The sequence below is a fragment of the Toxoplasma gondii genome, chromosome XI, assembly GCF_000006565.2.
Source record: "Toxoplasma gondii ME49 chromosome XI, whole genome shotgun sequence".
In the NCBI taxonomy this organism is placed as follows: Eukaryota; Apicomplexa; class Conoidasida; order Eucoccidiorida; family Sarcocystidae; genus Toxoplasma; species Toxoplasma gondii.
Window position 1 is genome coordinate 2,625,739 of NC_031479.1, and position 21,043 is coordinate 2,646,781.

At 53.1% G+C, this 21,043-nt stretch overlaps 3 protein-coding genes across 3 annotated transcripts; all 3 read left to right on the forward strand.

Annotated features, from left to right (window-relative positions):
* Positions 1-899: 899 nt before the first annotated feature.
* Positions 900-4,929, forward strand: TGME49_312350 (IMPACT, putative). Its single transcript, XM_002364416.2, has 2 exons — positions 900-3,456; positions 4,204-4,929. Exons 1-2 carry the CDS (start codon positions 2,139-2,141, stop codon positions 4,332-4,334), a joined length of 1,449 nt encoding a protein of 482 aa, XP_002364457.1. The 5' UTR covers positions 900-2,138; the 3' UTR covers positions 4,335-4,929.
* A 1,299-nt stretch (positions 4,930-6,228) lies between these two features.
* TGME49_312360 (hypothetical protein) lies at positions 6,229-11,038 on the forward strand. Its single transcript, XM_018782709.1, has 2 exons — positions 6,229-7,033; positions 7,322-11,038. Exons 1-2 carry the CDS (start codon positions 6,667-6,669, stop codon positions 10,528-10,530), a joined length of 3,576 nt encoding a protein of 1,191 aa, XP_018635484.1. The 5' UTR covers positions 6,229-6,666; the 3' UTR covers positions 10,531-11,038.
* Positions 11,039-12,918: 1,880 nt separating this feature from the next.
* TGME49_312370 (RNA pseudouridine synthase superfamily protein) lies at positions 12,919-19,954 on the forward strand. The gene is made up of 5 exons (XM_018782710.1): positions 12,919-16,499; positions 16,809-16,996; positions 17,496-17,973; positions 18,277-18,327; positions 18,734-19,954. The coding sequence occupies exons 1-5, from the start codon at positions 13,019-13,021 to the stop codon at positions 19,138-19,140; spliced, it is 4,605 nt and encodes a 1,534-aa protein (XP_018635483.1). The 5' UTR covers positions 12,919-13,018; the 3' UTR covers positions 19,141-19,954.
* The last annotated feature ends 1,089 nt before the right edge of the window (positions 19,955-21,043 follow it).

Genomic DNA, 21,043 nt, shown 5'->3' on the forward strand with positions numbered 1-21,043 from the left:
AGTAATAGCAAACAGCAAGAGTGCAATGTGTATACCATAGAAGCAACGTATTCCGTGTTTTACATGCCTCTTGTTTGCTCCTTTACTGTTGCTAGTGAACGCACAGTGAAGGAGGGCTATGCGTACATCTGAAAAGGTGTGCTCATGTCATATGTGGTCGTTTGTTTGCACCTTCTCTGTTTCTGGTGGCAGTCTCTGCAAGGAGCTGCACTAATAGATGCCTGAAAAGAGACACGCCTCGTTACCGCAGTGTGCCCTGTCCTCGTTTCCTCTTGAAAAGAACTCCTGTACGTCCTGTTCTGCGTTTGCTTGCGGTCTGCTGCGTTTTCTGCCTCCTCAGTCGTTGTCTTCCCCCTCATGACTCCTGCTTTGTTAGACTAGAATTTCCAACAGCCATCGCAAACATGTCCTGGCATCTCCGTCGATTGCTCGCATCTTGCTCGCGTTTCGGTGTCGTGTTTTCTTTTCCCTGACATGCGCTTGTGTCTCATCCCTCAATTCGCAACGCATAAACGAGGAGAACTCCGCTTCTGAGCAACGCGGCTGTTTCTTCGCCTTTAGTTTCTGTTCCTACCTCCAGGAGTGGTCAAGAAACTGTTTTTTGAATTTCGTCTTACGGCTGCGGCCGAGAAAAGATCCCAGCGCATGCGAGAGGCATGCGTCGACATCTTTGCTGCGTCTGGTTCCGATGTTCACAACAATTTCTGTGTTTCTCATCCATTGTTACTTGTCTTCTGTGCCTCTGCTTACCAGAAACAGCGACCGTGGTTTCCACCGCATGTGTAGATCTGCTGCCGCGTGTGCGCGTTTTTTCTCTGCTTTCTGCTCAAATCAAAACCAGCCGTCAGAGCGACACCGGGGTGTGCACGGGGATCAAATAAAGACAGATACGGATACACCGGGAAATGAGCAAACACAAAATGGCCAAGCCGGATGCCGTGACAGGAGAAATCGGATGCGTCTACGTGGAGGGTCAGACTCACATGCGGTTCACATGGACCTGATCTTGCATACGCGAGGAAATGCTCTGTGCCTATGTAGTTGCAGGGTTGGTGGAACCATTTAACTGTGAGCAGGAAATCTGTAAAACTGTGACATTCCAATTTATAAATTACAAGATAAAATGCAGCACAAACACTCCTTTCAATGCCTCATCAGAGTCCGAGTATCCGTCGTATCCTCCAAGTACCCAGGGTTCCAGATAGCGTGTTGCAGAGAGGAGCTTTTAAGTGATCGTAGCGCCCCTGAAATTCATTTTTCTGCGGCAGGACATCTTCGATTAAGGCAGTGGCAAAAGAACGCGTCTATCGCCCACTTAACTGAGGATCAACTTCGATGTACAGGTGGACTTGATTATTTCGTGTACCATGTGGTCGTATTTAATTCGTAACTTTAAAAGATGAGGACTCGTGAGTTTGCACAACTCTTATGCCGTTAAAATCTTATGCGTTTCTGTTTCTGTTGTCCAATTCGCTGTCCGTAGTCGCTGTATCGACAGCAAAGGGTACCCTTGTGTAATGCTTGGCATTTCGCAGGGAGAGACGGAGGGTGTGAAACGACCAGAGGGAAGGAAAAGCGAATTCAGTGCCCTATGTACCTTGTCTCCTTTGAAGTGAATCGAGTGAATTGGACCGACTCGCGGGAGTTCAGTTGTCGTGTAACTTGGTTTCTCCGGCAAACGCGTGAATGGGCCTGAAAAACACACAAGAACGGCCGATGCGAAGCAACACAAGAACAAGAAAATGGAAACGAGGTGGATGTGACCGACGGTCAAATCTAGATTTGGCGCTTCAACTTTGTGGGGGCTTCCTCCAGCAACTGTCGGAACCGGCGAAAAGGAGATCCGAGACGCAGAGGCGTTTCATCGCTTTCCACCCACCATCCGGACTGTTTTCTATATATGCAAAGTTTCTTCTGATTCGCCTTCTCTGTGGGATTTCTCTTCGGCGCCTTTACCCTGGTTTCGACTTTCGCCTTGCTTCTCTGTGGCTGTCTTGAGTTCCGACTTACCGCGCCGTCGCAAGGCGACTTCCGCTTGTCTTCCCCTCCTTCTCTCCCGCCTTTCGCCTGTTTCCAATCACGCGTTTGTTCCTCGCACAAGCAGTCCCCTCTCGCTGCGCCCCTGCCTCGTCTCTGCGATGTTTCCTCCCGTCCCCCGTTGGTCGCCGCCGCCGTTTTCGCCTTGCGACTGCCCTGCGGCCTCGCAAGCGTCAGCTGCTTCGTCTGGTCTCTCTGAGGCTGCGGCGGAGGAACTCGAGGCACTTCGATCGATTTACGGAGAAGACGCGATTCGCTTCCACCCCTGTTGCCGCCTGGTGCAAGTGCGTACGGAGACGACTCGGTCGCGCGTCCGAGACGACGCCTGGTCGCTGCTGACGCAAGGTGCATGCAGTGGCGAGGCACAGCCGGACTGCGAAGACGACGATAAACCGTTTTGGTTTCTTCTTCAGCTCTTTCTGCCAGTAGGGTACTTGGATCCGGACTTCCAGTCGCCCGCATGTCTCGTCCACACACCTTGGGAGCAGCCTCGTGAGGCGCTGCAGCGCATGCAGAACCAGCTGCTGGCTTTGCAGGGCGAAGCGCTGAGTTCCGGAAATCCAGGCCTTTTCGACTTCGTCGAATGCGTCCGCAGCTACCTGCCTCTCCCGCCTCCCGAGGTATGCGCCGTAGCACCACGAGAACGGAGGGAAGGAATGGAGGAAGACCTCACGAGGAAGCGGCCTGCAGACGCTGGAGACGGCCTCGATGACGCCGACAGCAAAGCCACCGGGACGGAGGCGCTCGACTCGCAGCTCTCCAGTGCTGCGTTGGCGGCGAAACGGGAGGGAACGACCAGGGACTCCCGGCCGACTCCGAACTTGGCATGGACCCCTGGACGGTCGATTTCGCTGTATATAGGCTCCACGGTCACAGTCCACAAGAGCCGCTTTATCGGGGTGTGCGCAGCTGTACGCATAGCCGAAGAAGTCCACGCGGTCTACCAGCAGGTCAAACAGATGCACTTTGGAGCGACACACCACATCATGGCTTACTCGTTTCTGCAGAAGGTCACGCGAAGAGGGAGAGGGGCTCCTCAAAAGAAGGAGAACTGTCCGGCTTCTTGCGACGCCAGAGAAGAGGACGTTCACTTCCCCTCGGCTCGTCTCTGTGCCTCGCGAGTCTCGTCACCCGCGGCCGCGGGAGCGGAGGAAGAAGAACGGACGCCTGGAGAGGCTCCAGGGGGAACATCGGATGCTGTGAGGACGAAAAGAAACCGCGCAAGACGCAGTGAGAAGGACGCAGAGCGAAAGGGGGGGAATGCCGAGATAAGCAAAGAAGATACATTCATAGAAAACTGCGATCACGACTCAGATGGGGAAACCGGTGCGGGCAGGAAACTCCAGCAGCTGCTGTACAATCTCAAGGCGAAGAACGTCATTCTGATTGTCACCAGGTGGTATGGCGGAATCCATCTAGGTAAGCTGCAGTGTCTATGTTGTCGTCCGCTTTTCGTCTCGCTTCCTTGTTTGCACGCTTCTTTCTGAGGATGTGAAAACGGTGTTTCTTCTTTCGAAGGTGTATTGTGTTAGCTTGTGATGACGCGAGACTCTTTTCCAGGCACAGCTTGCATTGTGTGTATGTGGTCTCAATCGAAACGCATCTGATCACTGGTGTTAGCGCCAGCTCTCACGCTTGTTTGTCTCCAAGGTTTCTCCGTGAAGTCCAAGGAAAGAGCAGCGTGCAGAGCACAGACACGCGGCGACAGTCTGCGTCGGTCAGAATCCAGGATGTAGATCTCAGTGTGAGTCGATTCTGTTTGTTTCAAGGCATACCCTTTTGATGTGAATCGCCTGTACCTTCCCCCCCCCATTATAGGGAGAGACCATGACTAGAGGAGACAGGAACCAGACACCGTGGCGTCGGAGATGAGAGAATGTGCTTTGCAGATGGCATTCGAGGGTCGAAGTTTTTGCGCTCCCCATTTCGCCCAGACACACTTCACTGCTGGTTTCTTTGTCTCTGGCGGTCCCTTCTCGTTTCCATCTTCTCCACGTCCGCCGTGTTCACTGTTCCGGTGCCCTCGCGTTGATTCGGCCGTCTGTTCGCCTCGGTTTACTTCGGCGGAGCAGCTCTCTCTTCACGGTTCCCTTCGCTGTGCTGCTTGCGTGGCTGCTTGTCCTCTCCCTTGCCTTCAACGCCTTTCGCATGCGCCGTACTCTGCAGGCCCAGACCGTTTCCGCGTCATCGCTTCTGTGGGTCGCCAGGCGCTCGATGCCAGCGGGCTCCTTGAGCAGAAAGATCCAGCGAAAAAGGAAGCGAATCCAAAAAAAGCTTCCAGCAAAGGAGAGAAGTGATCGGTTGTCGGAGCGGTTCCGCTCTGTGCGCAGTGCCAGCTCCGGGCGTCACACAAAGTTGCCTTTTATCCTCATATGTTCCTGACAGATGCTAAACGTTTATCATATTTACTTGGATTTAAGATCCCCGCGAACGGCACCACACGAGACAAACAGAGATTCATGCGGTGTCATCGGGTTGACGTCGTGTGTTTACGGAAGGCACGTTTCTTTTCGGTACACTGAATGCTGGGAAATCATCGAAATCTCCACGTCAAGGAGCCCATGAAGAAGCCTGTCAGGGTGCAAGTTTCCAAGGTTCGGGTATCAAAGCTTTTTTCCGCGACTGCCTTTGTTTTCCTGTGGGGCGACAAGTAATTTAAGCAGGAACGAGCCGCCTGAAAACCAGGATTTCCATGACTCGTTGACCATACGAATGATGCCGTGTATGTATAGTGTCGCCCACGCCACGGCGCTGCCCTTCTCACTCTAGAGCGAAAGGTACTTTTTCGAAAAAGCGCTTCCCGTCAAGAACAGTGTCTCATCCTGAACGCTTTTTTCGAGGAAGCGACCTCGTTAAGAAGGCCCTGGCGCCACTCCCCGGGGTGCCTGAAGTACGCGTAGCGTTTATCGTCTCTGGTGGAGCAAACAACGGTGATGGATTCCCTCCCACAGTTCGTTCCGGAGCGTCTAGCCGCAGATTGTCACTGTTGTCGCACACTCGGCCTGCACAAAATGTCTGCATGATTGTACCTACCCTGATTCCTGGTTTTGTATGGAAGCAGCTTTAACGCCCGACCTTGTTGGATGGTACCCCAATGACTCCCGCCCTAGAACTGATTCTGCTGAATCCAGTCTCAATCAACTACAGTTCTGCCACCCAAACCTTTGCAGAATTTATTCTCATGACCCGTGCTGCAGCGCCATGGTCTTCTACTTTGACCATGCTGCATTAAACTCACCTCACACTCGACTACACAGGTAACAACTCCTCGAGAACGGCGTTAGTCCGTTTATCCAGCGAAACAAACCTCATTGTTTTGCATGATCACCAGTTCAAGTGCCACAGCGTTTGCGGTACTTGCATGAAGTCACGAAGTTGAGTTGTCAAGCGATGCAGTGACCTAAGTGAAATGCAGACAGCTTCCTCTCTAGATTTGAGGATTTTCCTGTAGTCTGCGGTTGGGTCAGTAGTTGGGTGCAGTGTGCATGATCTCTTTGACTCCTGCGAATAGTCTAGACAGAATTCACTGCAATTTCCACTCGGATATAACTCACAATCGCTTCTAAGAATCATCCCTATCATGGTAGTACGCTCTTCTCAATGGGAACTAATCACTTTTCCCCCCAGTTGTCTTGCCGCCGCTACCTGGCGAGGCCTTGCTTTGCTTCTCCACACAAAGTAATGTTGACGACTGGGAAATATAGCACTAAGCCAGACTGTCCACATGCGGCAGTTAAGCTTCAAGAAATCCCTCTTTTCCCCTCTCAAAACTTTGTAATACACGGACTATCGCGAGGCAGAAAATACTGCGACAGGGTTCTTGGCCTTTTGCCGCGTCACCCCACGTCACGATTTAGCCGACTTTCTTCCGCAACCGCCTGAGTCTTTCCACGATATTTTGAGTTACTGGTACGGAAATCGAATTATACTATGAGAGTTGAGCGAACAACTGCGACAGAAGTTTCGCTAGTTTTTATCCTAAAAAGGAACCGTGTCTTGCCTGCCGCTGCTGTCTCGCGCATGCATCGGCTCGGGAAAGTTGCATGGGGGCGCCAGTCAAGACGAAATGTGGAGTTCTTCGCTACAAAAAGAGCAAGATGCACATATTTTTTGATAGCAAGAGACAGGTAAATGACAAGGACGACTATTGCCTTGAGAGAGAGGCAAGACCGGGGGACGAAACAAGCAACTGTCGTCGTGAAGGCGAAAACAAAGCCCCACGATGAGTCGCTGGGCTGCTGCAGCCGCCGCTGTTCTGCATTCGACTTGGTAAACATGGAGATTCCTACCCCGTCTGTTGACGCTTTTCTGTCGTGATGATATCACCTGTATTTTTAAATGGGTTGTTTCGAGGATTTTTTTCCTAGCGTCCGTTTTGCCCGTTTTCTCCCGTTACGAAAGATCGCAGCTCTCAATTGCAGGTGGCTGATGACCATGTAACACTCGAACGGCTGCGTTTGCCGTCTACCCCCAGAATTTTCGGAAGGGTTCCCGTTTCCACTTGTTTTTTTAAGCCTTCTTTATTTCACCCAGTTCTCCTTGTCGCATCTGTCACGGTCTTCTTGCGGACTTCCGCGACAACGCGCGAAGCAGCCACCACCTCGATGTCGAGTATCTTTTGATTGTACCATGCAGAGCGCCGCCGGACAAGTTGCCTCATCTTTTCTTCCTCCTCTTCTGAGGCCTCCCGTCCCCGAAACGTTACTTTTTCTAGATTCGCCTGAATATGAACTCCCCGTTTCTTTCCGGCGTGCGACCGCAGAGGCCGCAGAGCTCCTGCAATCCTGGGAGGCTCTCTGGGGACTCCTGTGCAAGCACGGACAGGACGCGAAAGTGATGAATTGCCCTCGTGTTTCGAGGCCTTTCTCTGACTCCACAAACCATGTTTCCTTGGCTCTTCAGGTGGCGCAAGAAACACTGCCAGCGACCTCTGCAGTGCCGCCACAAGACAGGAACGAAGACCAGGGCGGAGAAGACGGCGAAACCGTCCCAGAAGGTGAGGGAAACTCGCGACCCCCGTGCGATTCCAAAGAAAGAAAGGAAGCGGCAACTCATCGAGGGGGAGGGACCCGACCTTCAGAGCCAAGAGCGGATGCACCTGGAGGCGAAGAGACAGCTGAGGAGAAAGAGACAGTTGACCGCTTATGCCAATCCCTCTTGCGGCGCATGGCCTTCTGTCTCTCTCAGAGAGACGGGAGACAGCAGGCTACGCAGAGGGAATCTGCGCGGAACTGTCAAGGACGCGATGTGACGTTTGAGCGTGATCTACCTATGCTGTGTTCAGCTTGCTTGCTCATACCTTCGCCTGTGGCGCGGCTGCAGACTGCAACCCCATGCTCGGACTCGAGTTCAGCGCCGTTGTTCTCTTCCTTGTCTCCTTCTCTGTCCCCTCTGTCTCCTCTGTCTTCTTGTTCTCCCTCTCATCACTCGCATTCTCGTTGCCTCTCTTCGTCATCTGTGTCTCCCTTCGAGCCCTCTGGGCGTCAACTGTTTCAGCTCAGTGTGGTGTTCTGCCGACTAGATGGATTTTTCTCCGCGGCAGACACCGCAGCGACAGCGGCAGCAGACAGTGTGCAGAAGCTCTGGAGTGAGTCATGCACAGCCTTGGCATCGACGGTCAGTTCTCTGCGCCATGCCGCTTCCTTGTCTTCTTCTGGAGTCGCGTCCTCTGCCTTTCAAGAACACAGTGGGCTCTCTGCAGGTCGCGCAAAGACGTTCCGGGGACCTGAATGCTTGGGGGCGAAACTCCTCCACCAGGCGCTGGCAAATGGTGTCTCTCTGCCGTTGCGAAGCTTCACGGTCAGGCAAGCGGTGGAGAGAGAAGCCTCAGCTGAGATGGACAGTGAGGACCGCGAAATCCAAAAGGGAGAAGAGCGACCAGACGCATGCAACGCAGACCGTTCTGTCTCTGTTTCAAAAGACGACCGAGCAGAGACCAGCACGCAGAACACAGTGGCTGAGAAACGAAGAGCCTGTGCGTCTCATGAGGACGGCGGGAGAGGAGTCGTCTTCCTTGAAAAGAAACAACGCGTCGGTCCTCCTAGCGTTTGCTGCTATCTGCGAGGGCTCGAAAACCTAACTCGAGCACAGTGGAGACAAACCAAAGCTGTGCTTTCGTCTGTTCTGGCTGACGCCGCTGCATGCGCTCGCGTGGTGGATCGCAGGAGAGAAGGGGGGCACAGCAGGCGCGAGGACTTTGCCGGCAGTCGTCGCAGAGAAGAAGCCAAGGCTCTGAATGGAGATGGAGACGCAGACGGCGAAGAGAGGCCAGAGCACAGCGAACGTCCGGAGAGAGGCGAGACACCGAAACACAAGATCGAGGCAGAGCCGCACCTGACGGAGGCCGCCCAGAGAGGAGGCTGTGCGTCGTCTCAGAAATGCGGGAAGCAGGGACTGGAGAACAAGTCAGATGTCAGAACCGCGGGAGAAGAGGAGACTGCGACGGGCCGAAGCGAGGAGAGATGTCGGAAGGAAGAGGGGCGAAACACTGTTCGCGTTCTGATTGTCCTCGGGTGGGATACGAGCAAAGACGAGAGATGCAGTGATGACGGTGGCAGTGAGCTCGGCGCGAGGGACGCAGGTGGAGGAGGAGGAAGATGGGGACGCCAGAGGGCAAAACGTCGTCAAGACATTGAGGCCTGGGTGCATGCAGCCAATCAGCATTGCGGCTCGACTGTTCGAGTTCACTTCTTCGTGAACCGCGTACGCGGAGGAGGGAGGAGGAGACATGTGGAAGGCCTCGACAGTTTTGCTGAAGATGGAAAAGAGGCCGAAGTGGAACAAGGCGCAAACCGATCGAAAGAGGCCGAACGCTGGAAAGCGCGAGACAGTCTTGTCAATCAGGAAACAGACAAGCCGGATGAGACGTCCAGTGTTTCTGCCGTAAGCAGCGTAGATGACGGTCAAACGGATGCACTCTGTGGCAACGGGAAGAGCACGAAGGAGAGAGAAGGCGGACTTCCAGATTTGGAAAAGAGGCCTCACCGACCCGACCTCGATGAGAAGCCTCCAGCGGCGAACGGCGATGTATTGCAAGATCGAAGCGCTTTGCTTCTGTCTCTTCTCCGTGATGGAAACCAATGCATCAAACAACAACGCCAGACCATGTTATTCCTCGGTGGCGACGACTTTTTCCCCGCGCCGCCCGTCGGCGTTTCCTCCTTCGGTTCTCCCCAGCTGAGTTCTTCTCTCGGGGCGCTTCGCACGGACCTCCTGGGCCAGTTTGCCCGCCAGCTGGAAGACCTCGTGTACGTCCCTCTGTTGCTTCGTTCGCGTCTCTCTGCGGCTTCTTGGGGGTCCGAGAAAGCCGCTGCGTCCCCTTACGATTGCACTCGTGGCATCCGAGGAAGTCAGGTCCATGGCAGTGTGCCAGAAACACAGAAAAAAACAAAACTCCTGAGAGACTGCAATTCGCTCTACCGGGACTCGCGAGGCTTTTTGCCCCCGCCGCCTCGTCTGCTGATTCACAGCTGCCTCTGCAGCAAGCGAAGGAGACCAGAGGTGAAGTCTTCTTCTCTGCTTCCGGCTTCTGCCGCTCCGCGTTCTTCTTCTCGTCGGGCACAATCGTCCGCTTCCTCGCAAGACGCTGCCCACCCGGTGTCTGCATCCCCTTATCCCGCGCCTTCGGTGACGCGCCCCAGCACAGAGAATCTTTCTCCGCAGACCCTGATCCAGCTGGTCGGAGAGAAATACTCGGCTTGCATTCAAACCTTTTTGCTTCCTCTGAGCGCGATCGCCTCCCCCTACGTCGGCCAGACAGAAGCGAAGCTTCGCCGACTTCTCCGGGTCGCGGCAAATGCGTCTCCGTCTGTCTTGGTTTTGCTTGGAATCGACCAGTTAGGTCGGAAGCGAGATCGAGGAGGTCGGCGAGAAGAAGGAGAACAGCGAGGAGCTAGAGAGAGAGAGCTCGTCGGGGGTGCGTCTGACGCGACACAAACGAGTGCAGAAGCCTCTTCGCAAGCGCGTTGGCCGACGGAGATGACGGGGAAGAGAGAATGTGGGTACGGTTTGTCGCCTGGAAACAGACGAGAGACAGGCAGTGACACAGACCGAGCTTCAGTGATGCTCGCCGAAGACGGAGCCAGCGGCAGGGAAGGAAAGAGGACCGAGGAAGCTTACTGTGACGCCTCTGTAGATGCAGACGAACGGGAACGGAAGGGCGCACGGGGGCGGCGAGAGGGAGGCCGAGCAAACAGTTTCCAGAGAAGGCTTCTCGCGACGCTCCTGGTGGCTCTCGACGAGGTCGAAGACCGTCGAAGAAGACACGAACAACTTCAAAGGGAAGAGGCAGAGGACGACGACACAGAGGTTGCAGAAACGGGAGGACAGTGGGGTCTAGACTCAGGCAGAGAATCCGTGGGAACCAGACGCAGAGAGTTCGCCGCAGCAGCAGCTGGCATGGCAATCATTGGGGTTGCTTCAGGGACGCCTGACACTCTAGACGAGGCGGTGGTACGAGCAGGCAGACTCGACAATTGGCTTTCGTGGTGCTGAGTGTGAACATGATCTGAAGCTCTGGACGAAAGCGACAGCCCGAGAGAGACGAAATGGGATGCTCTCGGTACATCTGCAAAACCTAGGAATCGCAGGTACAGACAGACATAAAAGAAAGGAGCAGAAAGCAGGAGGTGAGATGCAACACCGGGCAGGGAAGGAACCGGATATGCACAGAGAGAGAGAGAGAAGAAGAACGGCAGAGAAAAGAAGAAACATGGAAAGAAATTTGCGTTTTTTTGTCGGCACAGGGATTCCACCATGTAACGGAGAACATCGGTTGAGGCAACTAAGCCGTTGCCAAGCAAGGAAAAGTGGAAATTTTCTGAATGCAGCGTGTGCGTCCATTTAACATTTCCAGAGAGGTAACCATTGTTACAAACCAGATATCGTCTGCGGTGTCTGTGACTGTCATGGTTACCTTTTCAATTTCTTTGTTTCCTGATGAGGCGCACATACTCTTTTCGTGGCGTCGACCACTGGGAAACAGATGTTTTCCGAACCCGCCAGACATACCCCGACTCCGCTTGATGGTGATATAGTCGACATGTAGACTCAAAATAGCAAATCTAATACGGAGTTCGACCATACAGGTGAGTTTCAATGCCCGAGGCAGAGCACTGGACGAGGTGTTTAGAGAGTTGTTCTCCGACTAATAAGAGCCATAGCAGAAGATTTCATGCATGCTGTACCCATCAGGTAGCAACTGAAACTCGAATTTCTGCCTTCTGACTGGAGGCAGGTAATGACAACTACAGGAAATGTCGATGTCGCCAGGAATCTGTGAAGACTACTCTTGCTAGGTGCACGATTGAGATGCATTTGCAAGTGTATGAAAACCTATAGAATGGCTGGCCGATTTTCAATTCGCCAGACGTTTGCACACTCTGAACGTTTATGTCGCACCGGGTGCCCTAGCTAGAAAGGGTATTCACTGTTCCATTTATCACGTTTCAAATGCTTCGTCTAAGGTTTCAGTGGGCGGCCGGTCGACTTTTATTGAATTAAGACGGCCATACATACGTCGCCTTTCCTATGAATCTCTCTCTGGGTATTGGCAGGTTGCCCGTCACACTGTTCGGAAGGTTTCCACTGCATTTGAAACTGCCGCAATGCTGTCGATGTGAGGAAGTAACCACATTCTGCATGGGGTGCCCCCTTGAGAGAGGAATAGTTCCCCTCCAGGATTTAGAGAGAGAGAAAATGTCATGTTTCGTAAAAACAAATCGGTTGCAAGGACGCTGCTTTGCCATTCCAGTTTACACACTCTTCTTATCAGCGGATACACAGGTCACGTGTACCTTCTGCCAACTCGTGACCTGTATATCTCTTATGATAAATTTACTATCCCATAGTTTACTCCACGGAACAACAACCATGGTGGAACTACCTTCTGTGCAAGTCATTCCAGATCCCTTAAGCAACTAAGCAATTAAAGCAAAAAAAAACACATAGACGCTTGACATCCACGTTTTTCGCGAGACTTCTAGGTCTAAGTAAGGACGTCAGCGGAGTATAGCGGCGGGTGCAACTGCATTGCTAGGAATGCAGCTGTGCCTTATCAGAAATACCATAAATGGAAGATGAAATCTCTCTGCAGAGACGGGAGACTGTGCCTGCCTGGCGACGCAACACCAGGAGGGTCACGCAGCGACGTTCGCTAGCGGCGGGGAAGCTACACCTCTGCATGACTATGCATATAAAAACACCCGGAAATCTCACAAGAAAAACACTATGGGGTCCTTCATAAACAATACGTGCTAGGTGTTGAAGATCGATCCAGCTTTCTTCGTGTCAGTTCTCAGTTTCTTAAAAACTCTTGTGCAAGACACCGGGGCAACTCAAAGCGCCAGCATGCGGCATGGTTCCGTACGTGGAGTGTCGGCTATCGCGCAAAAGACTTTCTGTGATGATGTTTTGTGTGGCGTACGTTCGTTTTCATTAATACAAATTGTCAGATGAATGTATCTTAACAAGATGCTCCACCGGCTTCTTTCTGGATCAAATTCTGCTCTTTTCCTTCCGTTTTTTTTCGCTGCTTGGACCTCGTCTGGCAACATCTGTACTGCATGCATCGAGCGTAGGTCGTTCTGTCTCTTCTTTCAACCGTTTTCCTGTCTCCTTTATCCTTTATCGCGAGTTGCTTTTCCCTTAACTCTGCGTTCTTCTTTATTTCCCCTTCATCTCACTTTTTTTAGATACACCTCTTCGTTTTCCCTCCACGTCGATGTGCGACTTAGCTTGTACCGTTCGACGGAGCCCGCCGATATTTTCGATTTTCTTTTTTTTTGTGTTCACCTGTGGAGATCTCGAATCAAACAGACATCCGATTTCGTAGTACACCAAATGATTTCGGCTATGAGGGAGCAGTTTTCAAGTGTCCATCGTCGCTGTTGAGGCACGAGGTCGCTTGCTGGACTCTAACGGATCACACCTTCCCTTCCGCGTAAATCTCCTTCGCATCTTCAGACAAGTCTTTCTTGCTTTCATGACGCCTCGCTTCTTCCCTCTTCTCTGTTCTCTCTTTCTTCTTCCCCTGTTGTCGCCACACTGTCGCCGACACTCATGGAGCACAGGTAGCCTATGCCCGGCCGGCGAGGCTTCCCCAGTTTCACAGGGATCTTCTACGAGGGCTCACCCGTTTCCTTCTGGTCACACTCTTCTGTCTCCCCAACTCTCTTTCTGTCCTTTCCCGTTGACAAGCACTGACAAGCGCGCAAGAGTTGTCGTCTGTGCCTCGACAGTTCAGGATGACCTCTCACCCGAGGGGGTTTGCGGGAGTTCCCCTTCTTCTCTTTTTGTCTCAGAATCGAATTCGACATTTCCTCTCAGAGGCCTCAAGGACCCCGGAGGCCTTCTCGGCAGCCTCAAGAGGCGCGCTTCACAGGAAAACAAAGATGGTGCGTCAAAGTTGCTAAGCTTCGACCAGGAGTCTTTCGCGTTTTCCGCGTCGGCCTCTTCTTGGTCCCCTTGTCCCCACTGGAGGCTCAGTGAGCTTCCCCCAGCGAAGTCGAATGCTTCGACGGGAGGCTTCAGCGGCGGTGTGTCACAAGGTCTTTTGCCGACGAGACTAACCGCAAGCATCAAAAACCTTCTGCCTTTCAGAGGGCATGCAGTGTCTCCTCTCGGAGGTTTGACTTCACGTACCCCCCCAGAGTTTGCCCCCCTCTTTCCCCTTCGTCTCTCGACCGCCAACGGTTATCGTGTTCGAGGATCTGCGACTCGCCAGTTCTTCTTCAGAGACCTGTCTCGGTTTTCGGCGGCGACTCGCAACGCGTTCCTTCGCAAGAGGCCAGGAGTCGCAGCGCGAAAGGGACATTTCCCATGCGGTACAAGCGACATTCTTGCGTTTCTCCACGCCTTCCACTCTGCCTCAACAGGCGCATGCAAACGAGCAGCGAAACGCTTTCGGTCGGCGTTGCCCCGTTCAAGTTCGCGGTTCGGTCAGTTCCGTGGGATAACTTCGACAGACAAAGAGCAGCCCGTGACCTCGCTAGTGTTCGGAACCGATCGTCTAGCGCAAAGACGCGTTCCTTGCGAAGGCCTTTCGGTCGAGTCTTCGTCGCTTTTCTCCTCGTGGCGCCCCACACTCCTACCTTTGCTGGCTTCTCGCCGACCGCCTCGCCGAAAGAGAATTCGCGCTACGAGAGAGTCTGTCGAGCACAGGTCACAAGGGAGTTTAGCGAGCGATAGGAGCTCTGTCATTTCGCCGTTCTCTTCTTGTCAGTCGTCTGCATCTCCGGCGTCTTTCACCTCGTCGAGTTCTCGACAAAGCGACATGGCGGTAGAACTCCATTTCGTTCTTGACTCAAACCCTGAGGACCCTGCAGTGGCTGCTGCAGACTTCAAAAAGTTCTTACGGGGATGCTTTGCCGCTGCGTTGGTGGAGGCGCGAAGGGAACGGCAAGGCGAGATGGCACAAACGCTCTCGACAACCTCTCCTTTCCGTACTTGTCAACAGTCCTACTCTTCTCACGCTTCTTGCTACGCCCCTGGTCTGCACTCCACACCAGCGTTGGGCTATGTCTCGTCTTCTCCCTCGGCCTCGAGTCAGTCGCTTATGTCTCCTCCGTCGCCTTCTGCTCTTTCGTCTCCTGCCTCTGTTTCGATTCTTTCTTCTCTTGCATCTGATTCGTCTCTATCTCCTTCATCTTCCTGTGTTGATTCTTCGGGAGGCTCCGCCTCGATGTCTGGCGCTTGTTCTAACTCTGCCGAGACGGACTCCGACGCAGGCGTTTCTTTAGAGTTTTCCTGCGCTTCTCGTCGAGAAGCATTTGAAGAACAGGCGACTCGTGCTCTTGCAAGGGTCGTTCTGGATACATCGTGTTTCTCTAGAATGTATGAACGACTTCAGGCATTTGCGAATGCACGCAGTCGCCAAAGCGCCTGCTTCCCAGGAGACAGCGCAGGTGCCGAGAACCGGGCGGGAGAGCGAGACGCATGCACACCCTGGAGTGAGCGACCTTTACTGGTTTCGCGCGTCGCTTCAGATGCCCCCGTCGCTGATGAAGCGAATGGGGTACGGCGGGAGGTTCCTGAAAAACATGAGTATCCTCTGTACTCGAAGCGTTTCTCACAAGGTCTCTCTCAAGCGGCGGCATCCGTGGGCAAATGCCAAACGTTTCAGGAGGGCACTGGTCGACCCCGCAGGACAAACAAGAGAGGAGAGAAAGAAGATGCAAGAAGGCGAGACGGGAGGGGGCTAGACACACCCGTTTTTATATCTAGAGAGGGGAGAGCATTTGAGGAACTCGCCGAGAACGAGGGGGCGGAGAATGGAGGTCATGCAAATACTCCCGAAGAAGACACTTTGAAGGGATCCAGACAGGAAACGCAGGAGACTGGAACGAACATGGCGTTTCATGGAGCACGCAACGACGGCGGAAGAGAAGGCGAGGGAGAGGACAGAGAAGCTAGAGAAGATAGAGAAGCTAGAAAAGATAGAGAAGCTAGAGAAGATAGAGAAGCTAGAGAAGATAGAGAAGCTAGAGACGAGACACATGCATCGAAGAGGGTGACTAACTCCCATGGCCTCGTGCTTTATCGGGAAGGTGTGGTCCAGAGAGTGAGGCAGCTTGCTGCGCTGGTCGTCGACCTAGGCCAGACGTACGATGCGCTTCACCAGGAGCTCTTGGAGAGAGCAGCAAACGAAGAAGGAAGCCAGGGAGACGCGTCCGAAGCTGCCCGCGCTGGGCCAACACACGCCGAGCCAGGCGGTAGTACAGCAGGACGACAGCGCGAAACTGAAAACCAATACGCAACTCCTCGGAACGAAACTGCGTCGTCCCGCATGCGTTTCGAAGGCCGTTCACATCAGGAAACCGTGAAGGCCGTAGACATGTGCAGTGTACGTACAGACTCTAAGCATGACGACTCGGAGGAGGGTACAAGGAACGGAATAGCTCCGAAAGTGCTCGCGAGCGGTGAACAGCGTCGGTGTGAGTCGGTGAAGCCGAAGGACACAAAAGAAGCATTTTCAGCGGCGTACGAAGAAGGGAAGATGTCGCTTGGAGAGGCTGCGTCTCTCATCGTCGACCAGCCGTGGTATCTCTTCCGGGAGTTCCCCGTCGTCTATGAAGACGCGAACCTTGTGATTATTTCGAAACCCTTCGACGTACGCGTGGACGTACCCATGCGAAAAGACGACCGAGACAGCGAAGAAAGCGCCGGCGAAAAGAAGGAAAGACGAGCCGATGGGCATGCAGGCAAGGCTAACACTTTGGAGCTGCATGCAAAGGCTTCACTGGGCGGGGACAAATCGCACGAGAGGACCGGCGACGTGGAGGCTCGACGGAAAGGCCAACAGCTGCCTGGTGCAGGCTCACGACGCTTCAATACAGAGTTCACCGTCGCTGACTGGTATCGGCGACACAGAGCGAAGGAGCTAGAGGGACGCGGAAAGGCAAGAGCGGGAGCGCCGAAGGAAACTGACGCAGACGCGTGCAAAGTTCGTCTTTGCCATCAACTCGGTGAGGCGCCAGAGTGTCAAGTGTCACTGAGTCCGGATTCGAGATGTGAAAAGTGCATGCCCCAGGCTCCCAAGAGGGCCGACCACACACCCAAACACCGGAGTCCACTCACACCAGATCGAGTTCCTGTAGACTTACAACAAAGGGGCAAACCTTTGTGAAGCTCCCACAACTCTCTGCATGCGCGTGTCTATGTTCACGCTTCTGAACGCACAAGTCGACACCGTCGCACTTAGGGTGGTCCCGTTCTGCCAACGTATTCTGAACTTCGCTTGTGTGTTTGCATGCGCATCTGCCTGCATGAGCCAGACTATGCGACGTCCGGCTTGCTGATGCTGGCACACAACCAAAAGGCAGCTCGGATTGTTCAGACGCTTCTGCAAAGGCGAGAAATCCAGAAAGAGTATCTCGCCCTGGTGTATGGCCACCCGAGATGGTCGGAGGTCGAGGTAGAGACCCTCGTTGCACCTCATTCGACGCATGCATTCAAAATGATGGTAGGACAGGTGGACGTCATAGTCCTCACTCTCTCATCTTTCTTCGTTTCCGAGTCACCGATCCAGAAGCTGACACTCGACTGCTGTGAGGGGTGGGAGACCACCTGAGAGTTCTTTTTTGGCTTGGCCACCGCCGTTGCTGCATGCACAGACTGTACCAGATTGTGGGTATGTCTTCACTGCCTGCTTTTTCAGGCGTAGTCTTTTACAAACATATGTGGAGAGTGGAAGGAAGCGCGACAGCAAACAATACTTGACGAGTAGAGAATGGTCAATGGTTTCGTGTCACAACGCCCCAGAAGAGCATAAAACGGCTGAAGGGTCGAGATGGCTGGTGGGTACCTGTGCCTCTCGGTGCGTGCTTTGCTCCTAAGCATTTCTTCTGATTTTCGTTTTAGTTGGACATGTCACATAAAACCACAGCTGTTCTGGCAAATCCTATGTCGCTGTAGTGGCTTTTACATTCCCTGTCTGCTTTTCGCTGCCGACGGTGTCGCAGGCAACCGATGCTCTGGGGACGCCGCTCACGCCTGTGTCGCCTACCTCGTTCTCCTCGCCTGCCTCTGTCTACCGTTGCTTGTACGGTACTGTCGTGCCTGCACAAGCGTCAGATGAGTTTGGCCCTTCTTCCACTTCGAATTCCCTGCCGCGCGGCGCTTCCTGTCCGTGGTCTGCATCTTCATGCGGTCCCCGCTTGCCGCAGTCTTCTCTGCCAAACTCACCCTGTTCTCTCTCCAGGGCTTCACCCAAGTCGCGCGCCCCGTTCGGCGGGGGTCCAGTCGAAGACTCAGAACCAGGGAGGTTCTCAGTGGATGAACGGTCTGGGACAGAAACTTCCAAGGGTGAACCAGACACCGAGACAGACACCCAAACCAGTTCAGTCAAACTCACTGAACAGAGTCAGCGTCCTGTCTTAGGCAAGCGCGCCGTTAGTCGCATGCACGTGATCTACAAAGGACATCTCAGAAACCTTCCAGGTAATCTTCGGTTTCAAATCAGTCTTCAGTGGCCGATGTGTGCGGCGAGACTTAGAAACCGCGATGATGATGGGAGAGCCTTTTCTGTCCCCCGCTGGCGCCTTCACACTCACAGGTTAAGCTTTGCAGAGAGGAACGGCGGCACTCTGGGCTTTGTTGCGATCTCTCCTGAGGTACATAGTGTACGTTTCTGCGGAGATTGCAGGTTAGCGTTTTTCGCCTTCCAATCTGTTTCCTCGCCAATGATGTTGCCGCTTTGTTCATTACTTGTGTTCGCTGCCATGGCCTTTTGTTCGCTCTCAGAACCTCTCCTTGGCGCCCCAGGTGCTCTGGTCAAACTCACACTGCTAACAGGTGAGCATGAGACGGCGAACTGCCATTGCGTCTGTGGGATTCGTTTCCTCGGGGTTGGCGTGCAGTGACGAACACTCAAGTTTCGCCTTCCCTGCAGCATCGTTTGCTTCCAGCCCTTCTGGCACCCCTTTCACACCCTCGTTTCATTTCCTTCTTTCCTTCCCAGAGGGCATGCCGCGCCTGCACAAACAGAGAATCCGTTGATGGAGAGGTATTTAAATTTAGGCACTGACGGGTAGCCACTGGAAGACCGAGGGAACGTCGGAGTGAGTCGACACGAACAACTTGACCGTGTGATGAACTCTCTGTGTTTGCACGCGCTTCTCTCGCAACAGGAGAAGCCACGAGCTGTTCTTTCTCATAGCTGCCCTTCCATTAAATCGCATGTGTATGGTCTTTTCCGCAGGACGCCGGCATCAGCTCAGGGTTCACTGTGAGCATGTGGGCCATCCAATCGTTGGAGACGCAACCTACGGAACAGGAGACGACAGTCCGTTTCGAATGTTTCTGCATGCTGCACATCTTCAGTTCCCCGCGATTCCTTTCTCTCGTGCTTCGTCTGCCATGCAGCCTTTTCAACACCACACATGTCCGAGCGTACACGAACGAGGCTTTGTCTCTTCGGCAAACTCGTCTGGTGCCGTTGCATCTTTTCCGTCTGCCGACGTTCCAGGAAGAGGCGAGAAGGGTCAAGGCGGTCGAGCGAAAACCGAAGAAATCCAGTTTTTAAAGAGTCTGACACGCAGCGCTTTTGTCACAGATCCGGGATTCCAGTTCTTTCTAGAAGCGGCTAAGTCGGACACCGCTCCTTAACAAAGTGACTCTTGCGTGGTGGCGTTTCTCTTTATGTCCGTGTAGCACCCACTGCGAGCAATGGGGTATGTCTGAGGGAATTTGAGTAACTGCGGTGAACTCCGAAAAGCGCCTGTTTCTCGAGGACCGCCGAGCTTTGTTGATTTCATTTGTCCAGGCACTCGGTCAATTTGTTGCCTGTCACAACTGCACACTCCTGTCTTCACCTCAGCAGCTGCTTGGATGGAAGCAGGGATTTCAGCATCCAGTCAGTATCTATCTTTGTTTAAAAGCTGCAGTCAGCAACAGTGCTGATTTAGTGTCTGCGCTTAACCATCTGCAGTGCGACTGGCGTCGAAGCCAGACAACACCGAAGCCTTCTGGAACTTTGATCATGGCCCGTAAATCCTCAGCGGAAAAAGCACTGACAAAAGGCGGTTCTTCACAGGTATCTTACTCACGGATGGTGGTAGATAGGACGTGGACTTTCGAATGGTCTCTGTGATCGACTGTTTGACTTCTATCAAACGGTTTACCTTCTTGCCATCTGACGTTTTTTTCACGCGTAGCAAAAGTCAGTGTACTTTCTTCTGTAGTGGAGACTTCACTCAATCTGTCTCAACAATGTCTGTCACAAATGCTATGCTGCGTCTTCGGTAATGCAGCAGACGCAAGCATCGTTCTGTCTTCGCGTGCATCTGTATTTTTCAGAACTTCGTGGTTAAACAAGGACGCTGGGGCAACGGTAGTAACACTGTCGGCTCTGCAGCATGTGTGGGAGAGAGAAAGACCCTCTCTGTTGGCAAGCGTGGCAACATGTTAGCTGACCACCGAGTGCCTCAGTGTTTTTCTCTATTCCCATGCATGTGTACGGAAGCACGGAAAAAGTGGAACTGTCGGAGTTTCTTATAATACGCTAATGCAGAGGATGATAAGCATATCTCACTCTTGCAGACTAAACAAAGAAGGCGGCTTAGGCTCCTTCCAAACTCCATGCGAGGTTCACAGCTCGGAAAATCCCCTCTGAACCTCACACTGCGCTTGGTTCTGAAGACCATTCTGCTAAAACGACTAGGCAACACACGAGAAGGCCAAGGGTTCAGTTTCAACAGCGGCAGTGATGTGGTTTGAGTCAGTCAGCTTTTGAGCCACGTGCTTCTAGAAGTGAAACGATGTTTCGATGTTTCCTAACCTGTCGTGCCACCTTGCCCGACATTTCACGACGCTTTTTAGGTCCTGAAACTGCGGTGATATTTGTAACGACTGAAGGCAGAGAGGATGATGCCCTGCTGACGAAAACAAACGCAAACTCACCAGAGAAATAGAGGAATGGGGTCATGCCATGGGTTCTGACGAAAGGCTCGGAGCGAAAGCAGACTGGTCGAAAAAGAATCGCACAGCCGAACTTCTGAGGAGACATGCGGACGGCTCGGTGTACGAGAAACTACAGTTTCTGTCTGTTTCTGCGATACGAGAAAGGAGGAATGTTTCGAAGAAAAGGGATGTCTAGCCGGGAAGCAGACAACGTTCTCCAAAAGCTTGTCTGGGAAGAGTAGATAATGTGTAGACTACGAGCTTTGCCTTGTGTGACGGCAAACGACCTCTCAGAACGAGGCATGAGAGGAACGGTGCCTTTTCAGAAGGGGTTCTCTTTTGGAGACAGGCTTTCAGTGGAAATCCACTCATTGAGGTTGAATTGACGTCGGAAGACATGAGATTAGTGGCAGTGAAAGGAGATTTCTCAGTCAAAACACCCAACATGTACTTGGAATAACATGGATGCGCCTCCCTAGCCGAGGCGTCACCGTAGAAGGCCTTGAAAGGACGAGCTCGCATGCAGCTGCACACTTTGAATGACAGAATAACGCTTTAAGGAAGAACGCTACAAATGAACTCAGTTTAAGGTGGTAAGAGTGTTTTCAGT